Genomic DNA, 14,776 nt, shown 5'->3' with positions numbered 1-14,776 from the left:
AGGAACGACATGCCACGTCTCCCTGTCTGATCTTTTTTTCCTGGTTGCAGGACACTTATAGCTGTCTACAGGTGCTGCCACTCGGTACCTGTAACACATGATTAACCATTAGCAAAATCACATATAGATATAATTAGCACTCTGTGTTACGCTAACCATAAGGAGGTGGATGTTACAGTGTGTCCTTTATGTCACTCTTAAGCCAGAGGATTTGAACCTTGTTGAAAAAATAAACATTTAAATACATTTACAACATGTAACAACCAGGAAGAAAATAATATTGTTCCTACAGAATCTGATGCTCAAATAACAGATGGACCTTCCTCTCCAGTAATCTGGCATAGATCTTCGAGGACAGGCTGCGAACTGTGATCCTCTAAAGTTGGAATACACTCTCCAGTCTCCCTGCCTGAAGAGAAGAACCCTCACCCCAGTCTGCCAATCCAAAGGCGCTGTCCCCAACTCCCACACAATATTGCAAGAGTGTGTCAGCCATAAATCCATGAGTCCCATCCACACTATATACAGTGGGGGTACTTAAAGGCTTAAAACCTTCATTTTTGATAAAAGCTTATAGTTAGGGCTGGATCACGTGACCCAGAATCCTCCTTTAGTGTAGGCTACTGCAGGCTTCCCATGATGCACTGGGTGTTTCTTGTCCACTCACCTTTTTCACTCATTATGTTGTTTACTTTCTCCTCTCTCTCTTCCCACCCAACTGGTCACAGTACATGGCAGCCCCTCCCTGAACAATTAAATTGATACTTCTATATTTAAATTTCAAAAATGTTGACTACAGCCCTCCAGTCAACCTCAATAAATAAATGAAACTTATATACTGCACAAATCTACAAAAAGTAAGCCGGCTGTAAAAGATAAACTATTATTATTCCCAGAGATGGGAAATTCACTTTGTTACAGCAGCAAAGTAAACAGGGCAGGAATAAATAAATAAATGCAGCAAACCTAAAAACAACACTACTATGCAAAAATAGAAGAGAATAAACCATTGAATTATGTGAAGAATAATATGTCAGAGTACACTGTGGTGTCCCTACAATATGACTGAATTAACTCTCAACCTCACCAGCGCCACCTCATGTGTCACACTGCTGGTGCTGGTTGGACCAACTGAAGCCTTTTGGTTTGTTTGTTTGTTTTTGTTTCTCCAGACAGAATATAAAATATTCACATTTTACTTAATTCAAATTGTGCTGTCACTTAAAAAGTAACAGTAATTAAGAGCTTGGGGAAACTCTTTGACTCCAGCCTGAAAGACTCTACTGCTATTCAGAAGGCAAATGAGGAGCTGGGAGCGTGGCTCATTAAGGTGGATAAGTCCGGCCTGCCTGGAAGATTTAAAGCCTGGATCTACCAGCATTCCATCCTGCCCCGAATCCTGTGGCCCTTGCTTGTCTATACAGTTCCAATAACTACTGTGGAATCCCTTGAAAGAAAGATCAGTGGCTTTCTTCGTAAGTGGCTGGGACTTCCCCGCAGTCTCACCAGCGCTGCCTTGTATGGGGCAAGCAACAGCGTGCAGTTACCCTTCAGTGGTCTCACAGAAGAGTTCAAGGTGGCTCGCACACGAGAAGCCCTACAGTACAGAGATTCTAAAGACTGCAAGGTGGCATCAGCAGGTATTGAGGTAAGGACAGGAAGAAAGTGGAAGGCTGAGAAGGCAGTTGAGGTGGCGGAGTCACGCCTAAGGCAGAAAACACTGATGGGGGTCTTAGCAACAGGGGGAGCAGGCTTGGGGTACGTCCCAAAGGCCCAGGTCAGCAGGGCACAGGGAAAGGAGAGACACCAGCTACTCCAGGAAGAGGTCCGAGCAGATGTGGAGGAGGAGCGAGTAAGTAGAGCTGTAGGCCTTAAGCGGCAGGGAGCATGGACAAGTTGGGAGAGCACCTTGCAGCGCAAGGTCACCTGGGCAAACATCATGCAGGCAGACTTCCACCGGATCCGATTCCTAGTGCAGGCAGTATACGACACTCTGCCAAGCCCAGCAAACCTCCATCTGTGGGGAAAGAGCGAGACACCTGCCTGTCCCCTGTGCTCTGGAAGAGGGACCCTAGAACACCTCCTTAGCAGCTGCCCAAGGGCCCTGGCCGATGGTCGGTATCGTTGGCGGCACGACCAGGTGCTCAGAGTAGTTGCTGAAAAGATTGCCTCAGCAATCAGCACCAGCAAGCATCATCATGCTCCGAGGAAGGCAATCTCTTTTATTAAGGCTGGAGAGAAACCCCAGGTGCACCCACATTTGACAACTGGCCTCCTCAACACAGCCTCTGATTGGCAGCTACAGGCTGACCTGGGTAAACAACTAAAGTTCCCTCAGAACATTGCAAAAACATCACTCCGGCCAGACATGATAATTATTTCTGAGGCCTCAAAACAGCTGATCATGCTGGAACTCACAGTGCCCTGGGAAGAGCGGATTGAGGAGGCCAATGAAAGGAAACGAGGAAAGTACCAGGAACTAGTGCAGGAGTGCAGGGGAAGGGGCTGGAAGACTTTCTATGAACTCATAGAAGTGGGTTGTAGGGGCTTTGCAGGACGATCACTCTGCAAAGTCCTAGGCCGGCTGGGCGTGGCTGGGGCAGCCAAGAAGAGGGCCATCCAGGCTGTGAGTGAAGCGGCAGAGAAAGCCACAAGGTGGCTGTGGATCAAGAGGGCTGATCCGTGGGTAGCTACTGGTACGCAAGTCGGGGCCTGATCACCCCCGGCTGGGTCGCCTGGGCGAGGGTGTATGATGTTGTGAGACCCGAAACACCTGATGACCCTAGGATACATCACTGAAGATGCGTACCAGTGCATCCAGGAGATGTGTCTTTATAGTTAAAAAGTAACATTTCATATGTCATGCAAGAAACCTAAACTGTAACGTAAATGTAAAATGAGCAGCTCGTGTCCAGGTTCACCAAAGTCAGTTTTGTGACTGAAAGCTGTCGGCCAAATTAGCACGATGATGTTTCCACAGGAGAGGAGCTGCATTATTATAAACTGTTCCACCACATAAACCTGAAAACTACCTGTGACAGCTGACCTGGGTGATGTGTAGAAGAACATCAAATTTTATTTAGCCTCAAGTCCGTGTGTTAATGAAGAACATGTTCCTGTGCCATGTGCATAAATACACATCAATCTTGTTTTTGTGTTTTTCCTGTGGGCTTTGTGAGGCTGCAGGTATTTACGAAAGTCTGACAGACTAAAACAGTCAAGTGACGACACTGTGAAGAGATGAGAGTTGCTTCTTCCTCTGTGCAGAAATGTAACTAAAAACCTTAAACCAGCTTTAATTCTGTTCAATTTCAACAAAATCCATTATTACAATATCAATATCATTATTGGAATGGACTAGCACTGCACCCATATCTCTGAGTCATCCACCCGTGATTTCTCCCTCTTATTGTGTGTTTTGAAAGTGAAAGTCACTGATAAGCCACCACAATATCAGGGTCCAGGACATGAGAGTACACTCATCCAGCTCTGAAACACCACAGATCACTGTCACATCTGCGACGGACAACATTTAAGCATCTGTCAAACTGCTACAATTAATGCGAATCAGAAAGACCGGAAATATTTAGGCTGGTGTCTGAATTCTACAGTATATAATAGTGTAACGAATGTTAAAGGTTATTTTGCTGTGATAGGTTGAGCATCTCTGTGCACTGTTGCTGAACTTTAAGAGACATGTTTGTTTGTGCTGCAGTAAAAGTCAGTGAGTGTGGTTTATTTTTTAGAGACAGAAGTAATAGTCACTCACCTCAGCGTGTCGGCTTTCTTTCCCTTTTTATACTTTTAGGCCACATGTTGAAACTCATAGCCACTAATTTCTCTTTTTTTGGTGAAACCTTGGACTCGTCTCCAAATCTTCCAGCAGAGATCATCCAATCAGATCCTTTTAGGGAATCGGACCTCTAAACTATCGGTCGTCATGAGACAGGACCACAAACAGATACCTCTTTCCACATTTATCTTCGCCTGTGTTATCACTCCACAACAAACTTGATGAGCTCCGGACAATTGTCAGGTTCCCGAAGGAGTAAAACTGCGCCTTTCTGTTTGTTGTACTGGAAACTCGGCTTATAGAACAATGATGTGTTCATGTTGAAGTCGGAAGTTTCAGCTGGAATGCCCCATCAAGACAGCTACCAAGTCAATAAGCTCCACCTGCCCTGACTTAATGGGAATGGCAGATGAGGAAGTTGGAGGAAGGAGAGATGACTGACTTTTAATTACTTTTATACAAAATGATTGATTACATGGATATAAGAACAAACTAAGCATTTTATGTTTATGATCTTGGATTATGTTCCTTTGGACCACCTTACAGGCTAATTATGGCACAGCAGGGAATCAAACTGAAGAAGAAAAGTAGGGTCAAAAGAGCCAAACCACAGAGAGGGATGGGTCTGAGAGCGGGAGTGGGAGTGTTGGTGTTCATGAAATAGTGTCTAAATTTGAAAGAGTCAGTGGATTTAAATTTCTTGTTGCATTTAAAGATGCACAAACAGCATAAAGATGAGATGAGAAATGTGTTGAATATGAAAATGCTACTGAATGGGAGTATTCTTGATTTCTGTAAGTCTGAGGTGCAGAGAGTAAAGGCACTGACAGTGATTTGTTCCCAGTCAGGGTAAAAACTGACTGATATGAGCCCTGAGAGTCTGAAAGTGCTGTGTTTAAAGCTGTAGAAGCAGCTGAGGTCGAGATTGTAGGTTTAAAGAGTCGGGCACTGCTGTATTGTTAACATTCAGACATGATGCAGTTACAGTGAGCTTGGGGTACATGAGCTATCATGTTAGGCAAATACCAGCAGCCTCCATGGTGATGCAGCGTTTTGGTCCTGTAGCAGCAGTGTGCAGTATTTCCTTAAACAAGTAAAAAAATAAAAGTATAAATCTGTAAGTTTGGTCAGCAGCTGTGGTTCCAGAGGAGATCTTTGGAGTTAGACCAGGATCTCTGAGTTTAGGGTTTCACTACAGTTAAATACAGTATCTCCATAAATTCACAAAGCTACACAGTAAATGGTGGGAAATAACACCAACAACTATATAGTGTATTATGAAGTACTACAAAACAACAACAAAGTAAAACTCCTGTACTGTGGTGCTTCATTGGCTACTTTAAATAAAGGGATATCAAGTGTTACTCTGACAGTGTCCTCAGCATCTGTAGCCCACTACACCCCAGATGGTTCAGTGATGCCAGTAAACTGAGGACTCATCATCTCCGTCCACAAACATAAGTGTGCAGTCTTCTGGGTTGTAACACTGCTCACATGCTAAACTGCTCCGAAAATTCTTCTTTCATTTGGAAACATTTTGACTCGTCTTGACTTATAACATCGACTTATTGATCACAGTCCTGTCAAAGCAGATCAGCAGATTCATTATAATTAAGCTGTTGAATGATCAGCTCATAAAAGTTATGTTCATGTTTTCAGTGTTTTCTCCATCCAAGCTCATCCCAAAGTCCAGACATGCAGGTGATTAGAAAAGACATCTGATCTGAATGTGCTGAAAATATAAGAGAAAGTGAAGTCAAGGTTAAGTTTATTTATATATGTTTAAAACAATAGAGCTGATCGCAGAGCTCTTCATTTAAAATATATAACCTTAAAAAAAGTAAAATGTTAAATCCAGAAAAAGTGAGAACAGCAAACAATATTAAAATAAAATTAAATAAAAAATAAAATTCACAGCATCTGACAGTATCTGACATCAAATGAATCAAGCTCAGCTTTTTCATGTTTTTATAACAAATAATTCATTTTTGCATGATGCAGATCTTTAAACTCAGACAGTAAACGTATTTGTTGGTGTTCATACCAGCACTAATGTGACTCTGCTGACTTTAAGTTGTTGCTTTCAGGTATTAAAAATCACAGACTTCAAAACTTTTTTCTCACTTGCTATTGGAACAGGATACATTCAAAATTTTATATTAAAGCTTAAAAATGAATAAAAAATATCAGCTGCATATAAAGAGCATGGATCTGAAACAGGACACACCTCTGTGTGCTTTATGCTAAAAGAATCTATATCATATTATTATTCAATATCATCTTCATAAACACTAAAAACTGAGTGTGTCTGATATTTGGGCAGCAGAGGAGCAACAGTGGATTCATAAAATGCTCCTTTTTGGCTTTGCTGCTGCAGCTCTCCTCACTGACCTGTAAGACAAACACACAAAGAACACAAATGTCCAAGTTTCAGGATGTTCACCATTTAATAACTTGAAGAATAACTCATCCTGCATGGCAGCATAATTACCAGGAAAGCTTCCTAACGTGACTTCAGAATAAACTGCTGCATCAGCTGCAGGACTTGATTTTCCTGTGAGTGGAAAGAAGATTTTAAGACCAGATAAACATGTTGAACAACATTCACTGGAGGTGATGGCAGACTTTGTTTACCTGCTTTCTTCTTGGCTTTGTCTTTTTTGGGGCGTTTGACCTCAGCATACATCAGACTGTCCTCTAAGAGAGAAGTCAGAGCTCAGGATACATTTGATCAGCAGATATATGACACAGAGCTGTTGGACGTAGAGGTGATTTAAACTGCAGATTTGTCAGCCACAGCCATTAACAGCATTAATGCTACGCTCCCCTTAATGATTCTCGCTCTTTGTAGTTTCACTAGATTATTACTTTAGAAAAGAACAGACTACTTTAAGTGCTAAGAGTAACAAGAACCATTGACGAGATGTAAAACGTCACAAGGTTTCTTTTACTGTTACAAAAAAGTTAACAATTTAGAATTTTGAACACAGGATATTTTATTTAAGCAAATTAGCAGGGGCAAAAACCTTAATCAACTAGTAATAATCACTTGATTCAGTCACCTGAATTTTATCCAAATATAACTAATCACAAGTACAAAGTCTTCCAACTCTTTTGTGAGACAAAAAAAATGATAATTTCACTTCATAAGTCCACAGTGATTGGACAACTGAAACTTTTGACTGTGACTCCACAGTGCTTTCTTCAGATGTTGCTGATGTTACTCATCTTTAGCAAACTACAAAAAGAACCTCGAACCTTCCCAAACAGCATCATTTATACTCATGTGCCCGTCTGCATCACTCCCTTCTTTCATCCCTTACTCATATTTTATATGCCCTACATCTATTCCACATACACACAAGTTTCCATGCTATTGGCACATCTGATACTTTCCTGTATCAAACAACCAGCTTAAACAGTGCTCTGCTGGGCCTCCAGTGATCGAGCACACTCAGATTATGTGTTTTATTTGATGGTGTTTGGTTTTGTGATCAGTGGTCTAGTTCAGAAGCTCTGGATGCTGTGATTCAGTAAATCCAGCTGAAAGGGGACTTTTTTTTGCCTCCCAGATTAAAGACTTTGATCAAAGGCTTTAGATTAGAGATTAACCTCTGATCTGAGGAAGAGACTGAACTCAAACTGTGGAAGAAGTTTGTTTTGAGTTTTCTTCGTTCTTTGCAAACATTCTGACCTGCTGTGTTTCTGAATCACTTATTAAATCTGTTCGACTTCTACAGTGTGTCTGTAGAACACAGCAACACAGTATCATGTTAAACAAATACACCTGATTTAATGACTAACCCACCAAAACCCTAAATGACTGCAGATTAACTCTGCTGATGTGTAGCAGCTAAGCTTGGTAAGTGAATAACTAAACTCCATGTTGACCTATAATTAGCTGCAACATAATGAAATGACACATTTCAGTACAAACACTGAATGAGACTGTTGTGTCTGTACCTGCAGCTCCCGTCTTCACCTCAGAGTAAACAGCACTCTGCTCTGGTTCATGATGCTTCCCTGCGAAGATGATCAGATTGTTGGACATAAGGAAATAATTAACTGTTAGATTTTTTAAAATATTTATTTATTTTATTTTGCATTACATTTACATTTAATTGCACATGTTTTATGTACTTACGCTTCTTTTCAAAGTTTTTAAGTTCAATAAGAGAGTATGTGACATCTTGATGTTCATCTGATCCTGAAATGTTCATATTTTAGTTACAGGATTGTAAACATTTCACATGGAATTAATTTTATTAAATCAAAAACAAGTTTCATCTGTAACAGCTCTGTGCTTTTCTGCACATATACTGCACCATTTCTGTCGTCTTCCACTTGGCTAACTGATTCATAGAGGTTATTAGTACCTAAAAAAAGATGAACCAGGGTCACATTAATCATTTTAATAAAAACCTAAAGCAGAGTTTAAAAAATTCTGTTTAAGTCAAAACCAAGACCATGAGATATTTTTGGACCATGAACCCATAATGTTGTTACTGTTTGTGCTGTTCTGATATGAAACAATAACATTATGGATTTTTTCAGTCGAGTTAAAGACACAATCAGGTTTGTAAAATTATTTTTCTTTCTCATTTAATGTGTCAGTTTACTGTTTGGATGTTTGTCCAACTGGATTTTGACAAATATTCTCTTAAAAGCTGCTGAGCACAAAGTTAATCTAAAAACTGTTCCTGTTAATGAAGACTGAATGAAAAGTCAATATTAATAATGATGATAATAAAGATGGATTAAATACTGACCAGGATGAACAGAGTCGTACACATGAGTTTCATTCAGGTTGACTCCATGATTTGTGGAGGAGCCCGGACTGTGACTCTCAGACTGGATCGACCTAAAACAGGAAATAAACACAATAAACTCAAAAGTAACTGATGTTTGTTTAAAATAATAATAAAAAGTATTTTACCAACCTGGTGAAGCAGGAATCTGTGAAAGAGACAAATGTTATTACACATGTTTGTCATGTATAAATTGTTCCACTGATATTTAGTGTCATGAGATCAGAATACATGTATATGTGTGAATAATTAAAGTGTATGTAGTAAATAAACTCTCTAATACAGCATGAAAAGAAGAGGCTCTTACACTTGGACTGTCTGCAGCGATACAACAAGAGCAGGAGAATAATAATGAGAGAGACTCCACAAACCAGTCCAACCATCAACCACACAGGAGATGAAGAGCTGTCAGCTCCTGACACAGTTACTGTGACAACAAACAATAATTAATTATTAATAAAGTGTAAAAGAAGAACTCTGAGAGCACAAATCTCTGCTAAGGCAGCTCACTCTGTTGACAATATTTACTTTTAAGGAAACAATATTGTATTTTCAGTGTATTTATTTTGTTTTATTTGTACTGTGAGAAGTTTGTAGTTCAGTAAAAATAAGTCCAAAGGCAGATTTTTTCAACATGACAACAAGGGCACATGTGAAATGTAAAAGTGAGGTCAGAGGTCAAACGTAACATGATATTTTAAATCTTTATACAGTATTTTCTATATGTTGACAAGACACAACACCTTTGTAAGAATCATAGTTTTTTATGTCATAAGGATTTTTTTTAGTCATAAAGTTGACCTTGAAGACCTCGGTGGCTGTAAGCCAAATGTTAATGGATAGTTAACATGACTGCAGCTCGTCAGTGAGGTAACCAGGCAGGTCTGCTGGGATCCTTTCTAGGAAAATAAGGTTTGTATGCTAACAGATTTTCCCCTTGTTTCAGTTTCTTCCTGCTTCAAGATTCGTTTTCATGCCATCATTCACCTCCAGTCAGACGCCTGCCACCTTGGATCATTACCCCCCTATTCACCACCACTGCTGCCCCCCTCGGAGCCTCTTACTCACTTGCCTGCCTGCCCATCGTTCAGCAGTTTCCTTGGGCCTCTGCTTTTTTCTTTACCCCCACCCAGTCTGGACTCCAAGTAAGGCATTGTTGCAGCCACTTTATGAACACTCTCTGTCTTGTCACATTCCCTCAGATTTCCTGCCCTAACTGTTCTCTCCTCTCCCACAGATCTGCCGCCCTCACACTGTTATGTCCGCTCCTCTGGCCTGTCTCTCTCACCTCAGTTAAGATGTTTTTGTAGGACTCGCTCATTAAGTTTAGGTTCATTTGTGTTTTGTTCTTGTTGACTGAGTCAAAGCTCACAATCTGTTGTGTTAAATAAATTATCCTTTGTTTGATTAAACTTTGACTCATTACATCCTCTGCTGTTTTCACCTGAGTCCCACACATGAGTCCTGAACCACAACAATATTAAACCTGACAATATTGAGATATTACATAATAGTTTTATAAAAGTTCTGACTAAATAGACCCAGGTGGCTTCAAAACATTAAGAAAGATAATATGATGTTATTTCTCAGTCATGAAACTCATTTACAGAAAGACACACTGTTTTGATCCTGCTCACCTTTAACTGACATCCAGCTCTGTGCTGACTCTCTTCCTGAGTACTGACACTTGTAGAAACCTTCATCAGACTTTGACACTGCAGAGATCTTCAGCTCCCCTCGGGGATCATTTTGAATAAGTTTGTCATTGTGATAGAAAAACACATTGGAAAGTATTTTTTGTGTTCTCAAACTGCAGCTCAGACTAACAGAAGCTCCCTCAGTCACAGGATGAACAGGACTCACCAGGATAGGACCGTTACCATCATCTGTGACACAATCACACACAATTGTTTCAGTCAGACCAGCTGGTGCACAATTTGAGAAAAAGCTGTGAGTCGTGTCTCATGATCTACATGCAGACCTGGTTTTCTGAGTGATTATGAGGACTGGAAATATAGTTGGGATGTTCCCTGCAGGAGTCAAATTATTGACGGTGACATTATTGAATGGTTAAAGGTAGAAATTGTAAATGTTTCTATGTTTGTGTTATTTTGCATGACGTGTTTCACAAATTTCTCTGAATTGAGACATTAAAGGTTCATCTAATGTGACGACAGAGATGTTGAGCTTTGTTGAGTTTTATTCTGACAGAGAAAATAAAAAATACTGTTGGCAAATTATGACAAACTGGATTATGAACGGATGAAGAGAAATTAGACCAACATCCAAGAATATTTTGATGCTTTGTTGTCTGAAATTGTCTGAAATTCTCATTTTTGTTTGTGTTGCCACATAGAATTACTTCACATACAGCAAAGCTGAGACAAATGTTCATGTGACGTCTAAATCATTCAGATCCAAGAAGTAAATGTATAATAACATACTCTGTACAGTGATGTTGACTGCACTGCTGAACTCTCCTGATCCAGACTCACACCAGTACACTCCAGTATCTGACTTTGATGTGTTGATGTCACATGTGGATCCAGTCATTCTCCTACAGTCAGAGAGTCGGCCGTCCTCAGAGAACTTCCTCACTCTCCACTCAGTGAAGTTTCCCTCACAGGTCAGTGAGACAGAGTCAGAGGTGAAGTGTTGCACTCTGTCAGGACTCACTGTGAGAGACGCTGCTGAATGAACATCTGGAAACAACATGCAGTGAACAGACAAAGCTCACAGATGTTAGGATTCAAAATATCACAGTGAAAATATTTGTTTGTTTGAAGCTTTTGTTTTGAAGATCAAATTTAATAGTTCAATATGATAAAGTGTTTGTTTGGTGAGACAACACTGAGTCTGACAACAAGCCCTGAATCACACAGACAGTCAAATCAATGGAAAACAAAGGAGCCGAATACTGACATGTTTAAGATGATCTAACCCACATGCTTTATCTGCTGGCAGCTCATGTAGAGCTTGGTACACGTCATGTGACATCATGAGCTTTGAGTCATCACTCTCAGCATCATCCACCTGATACAGATCACTCTGAACACACTTCAGTCATTTGCTGTAATGTTTCTGTCATAATTCTGTGATATTGTCTGTTTCACAGATTCCTTCTACAGTGAGATATTTTGCAGCAGCAGGACCAAAACTAAAAACCTTTGAAGTATATTTTAAATGAACAATAACAGCAGCTGTTATTTGTGACGTCTTCTTCTAGCGTCCATCTGTAGTCAGTGTTTCTCTTGTATTTGTCAGAGCTGTTAACCTGCCTGCTGACATCTTTGTTTCTTTATTAACTATATTTGACTTTTTTATCTGAACACCTACCTGAGCACTAAACAAAGAGTCTTAACTGTGTAAATCCTGTCTGTGCACTAAGTAAAAATAATCAGTGCAAACAGTAACATGAGTTTAAATATCAAAACATTTAAAATCTCATAGATGTCTTTTGTTTTTCATGTTATCACATTACATAAAAACTGAAAAATAAGAAAAGGAAACGAAGAAATTCAGTTTGGTTTGATCACAGAGAGAAAGGAAAACATTCAGTTCATTTGTTCTTTTGGGGAGTTTTAATATAAACGGAGATAAATGGTTGTCATGGAGATGAGATTTTAATGGTCTAAATCCTGGTGAATAAAAATGATGAGCTAACATGAGCTCATTGAAAGGACAGAGAAATAAACTGACCTGCAGACCAGACAAACTTTGGTTGACTGTAATAAGTGTGATATTCTGCGTCTCCTCTTCCAGCTCTGCACACATATCCTGCTGTGGATATCTGTTCATGAATGATGTAGGAGTTCTCTACAGTCTTTCTGCCATCAGGTAGAAGCTCATAAATGTAGGAGTACTCTGACAGATCAGGAACAGCTTTATACCAGTAGAAGCTCCATCCTGCAGACGGATGTTCAACCTCACAGTTCAGAGTTACTGAGGCTCCAGGACTCAGCCATGATGGAGACACAGTGAGGACAGGACGGGGTTTATCTGTTCAACAAAGATTTTCTCTCAGTGAACATGTAGTACAGTCTCTGAACAGTGAGCTCAGTTTATACAAAGAATAATAATCTCAGTCTATATGAACAGAAACACATTTTACAAAGTGTTCAAACAGCTTAAAGCAAACATGACTTACTGTCAGAAACTGTCAGTGTGACTGAATCACTCCACTCTGTTGTTTCATGCTGTGAACTTTTCATTCTGCCCTTACAGCGATAGTTTCCACTGTTGGATGATGAAGCAGATCTAATCCTGTATTCATTTTGATTTGGAGGTTTTCTGATGCTGTTTGCTTCCCACTCATAATCCCACTCAGTGTCTCCTCCATGGATCTCACATCTGACAGTGATCGTCTCTCCTCCGTATATCTCAGACCAGTTTGGATACAGAGTCACAACAGACCTGTTTGACACTGTTAATGTTCAAGAAAGTACAATAAAAACACATGAAAGACAAAAGGTTCAGTTACCATCAGATGTAGTGTTTTGTAGGAAGTTACATTTACACTCACCAGTTGTGTCAATCCTGACTGACTCACTGTCCTCTGTGTAGTAAACTGGTTCTCCTCTTCCTCCTCTGCACCAGTAGATTCCTCCCTCTGAGACACTGATTTGTTCATTTGTCACAGGTTGATAAGATTTCCCATCTGTGTACCAGTAGTATTTCCATCCATATGATGATGATGATGATGATGATGATGATGGGCTCACAGAGCAGGTCAGGGTCACACTGCCCCCTACTGGAACAGCTGTCCTATCAGCGCTCAGTTCAGCCTTTGGTTTCGCTGCAGTTCAGTTTAGAACAAGAACATAAAAGTAAAAATGACTGAATCAGAACAATTTAAAGATGGAAACATGTAAATGATCAAATATCACAAAACCATAGTTGAGATAAAACAAACTGTGCCACAAAAAATATTCTGTATTTCTGTTTTGATCAAAACAGTGAATTTGTTTTATTTACTTTTGTGTATTTTAATTTATTACATACATGCACATTTCAAATAATTAATTTGAAGCATGACTGAGTTTATTGATCAATAATGAGGAAGCAACCCAGGTCAATATGATCTGATTGTATTTTGAACATGTGAGAATTGCTCCTAAATGAGTGTGAGCAGTTATCGTTTCATTGGTGTTGTTTTTTACTTTTGTTTTTGGTGTATTGGGATTTGGTGAGTAACAGTTAGTTTTCTTTGGTGTCAGTTAGCACGTTATGTCCTTGTGTTCTTTACTAAATCTGATGTTGAAGCCTCTGATAGCTAAGATGAGACCTAGTAAGGTTGTTTTATATTCTTTTGCTGTGGAAGCTGACATTTCCTGTCGCACAGATGTCTTTAGACCACACTAATATGCACAGTCAACTTCACCAATGCCATTACAGGGAGCAGTTTGGATGTGATTTCCAGCTGAGCTGTTAGGAATGCTGGAATAAGACTCCAGTGTTTGTGTTGCAAAACAGATCAGGTTTATTAGCCGAGTGCAGATCTCAGAACTGAAATCTGAGACTGTTGAACCTTGATGGTGATCCACACCTAGGAGATCTGAACTTCCACTGAAATCATCTGTTCCTGCTGGATCAACTCATATTCCAGAGATCAGAAAACTGACTCACACTTCTGAACTTTGATACGACGCCACCATAATCTCTGTTACTGCAACACACAGAGGATTTAATCCAAGAACTGATTCCACACCAGACTGTGACTGTGAAAGTTTTCTCTGTAAATCTGTGAACAGCTGATTTTGTGCTTTCAGTGTTGTAATTCCATTCATTGTGTTGGTGTTGTACTGGTAACTCACTGTGTTACTGATTATTCCTAACCAGCCACTCTGCAGGTCTAGTGAGTAAACTGAGTCGACTCATATTGATCAAAGTTTGAAGAGCAGCTGAAAGAAAGCTGGTTAACCCTGAAGGAGCTAACACAGGTTAACAAGTAGTTAACATAGATAAGAGTTCAAACTAACCTGAACTAGACAGAGAGAGAGATTTTTACATATTGCTGTTTAATTTTATTTAAATATTTTATTCTGGTTTTCAGATGCATAAATTAATGTAAACTGGAAACTGTTGTATATTTATGTGTCTTCTGTTTTCCACCTACAAGTTCAAAGTTCACCCTGGTCCTGGTATGTATTATTGGTTATTGGTTGTTATTTTATTT

The 14,776-nt window shown here is 39.8% G+C and overlaps 2 protein-coding genes and 1 long non-coding RNA gene across 3 annotated transcripts; 1 reads left to right on the top strand and 2 right to left on the bottom strand.

Moving 5' to 3' along the window:
* The first annotated feature begins 1,061 nt into the window (after positions 1–1,061).
* Positions 1,062–2,834, top strand: LOC143416731 (uncharacterized). The gene is made up of 2 exons (XM_076882222.1): positions 1,062–1,152; positions 1,230–2,834. The coding sequence occupies exons 1-2, from the start codon at positions 1,062–1,064 to the stop codon at positions 2,714–2,716; spliced, it is 1,578 nt and encodes a 525-aa protein (XP_076738337.1). The 3' UTR covers positions 2,717–2,834.
* A 2,710-nt stretch (positions 2,835–5,544) lies between these two features.
* LOC143416486 (uncharacterized) lies at positions 5,545–8,026 on the bottom strand. The gene is made up of 5 exons (XR_013096864.1): positions 7,938–8,026; positions 7,757–7,816; positions 6,428–6,490; positions 6,285–6,347; positions 5,545–6,184 (listed from the first exon to the last, which is right to left on the bottom strand). It is a non-coding gene; the product is annotated as an uncharacterized LOC143416486 (long non-coding RNA).
* A 2,965-nt stretch (positions 8,027–10,991) lies between these two features.
* Positions 10,992–13,231, bottom strand: LOC143416730 (uncharacterized). The gene is made up of 3 exons (XM_076882221.1): positions 13,147–13,231; positions 12,301–12,600; positions 10,992–11,303 (listed from the first exon to the last, which is right to left on the bottom strand). The coding sequence occupies exons 1-3, from the start codon at positions 13,229–13,231 to the stop codon at positions 10,993–10,995; spliced, it is 696 nt and encodes a 231-aa protein (XP_076738336.1). The 3' UTR covers position 10,992.
* Positions 13,232–14,776: the final 1,545 nt, after the last annotated feature.

This window comes from Maylandia zebra, linkage group LG3, assembly GCF_041146795.1.
Source record: "Maylandia zebra isolate NMK-2024a linkage group LG3, Mzebra_GT3a, whole genome shotgun sequence".
Taxonomy (NCBI): Eukaryota; Metazoa; Chordata; class Actinopteri; order Cichliformes; family Cichlidae; genus Maylandia; species Maylandia zebra.
This window is presented reverse-complemented; position numbering and strand designations above follow the sequence as displayed.

Excerpts from the sequence above, each read along its gene's own strand:
- LOC143416731 (XM_076882222.1), top strand. The coding sequence starts at position 1,062 with ATGACTGAATTAACTCTCAACCTCACCAGCGCCACCTCATGTGTCACA. Across the intron at positions 1,153-1,229 it reads TGAAGCCTTTTGGTTTGTTT|TAACAGTAATTAAGAGCTTG; the intron begins GTTTGTTTTTGT and ends TCACTTAAAAAG.
- LOC143416730 (XM_076882221.1), bottom strand. The coding sequence starts at position 13,231 with ATGAACAAATCAGTGTCTCAGAGGGAGGAATCTACTGGTGCAGAGGAG. Across the intron at positions 12,601-13,146 it reads TACTACACAGAGGACAGTGA|ATAAACCCCGTCCTGTCCTC; the intron begins GTCAGTCAGGAT and ends TTTGTTGAACAG. Across the intron at positions 11,304-12,300 it reads AAAGTTTGTCTGGTCTGCAG|ATGTTCATTCAGCAGCGTCT; the intron begins GTCAGTTTATTT and ends TGTTGTTTCCAG.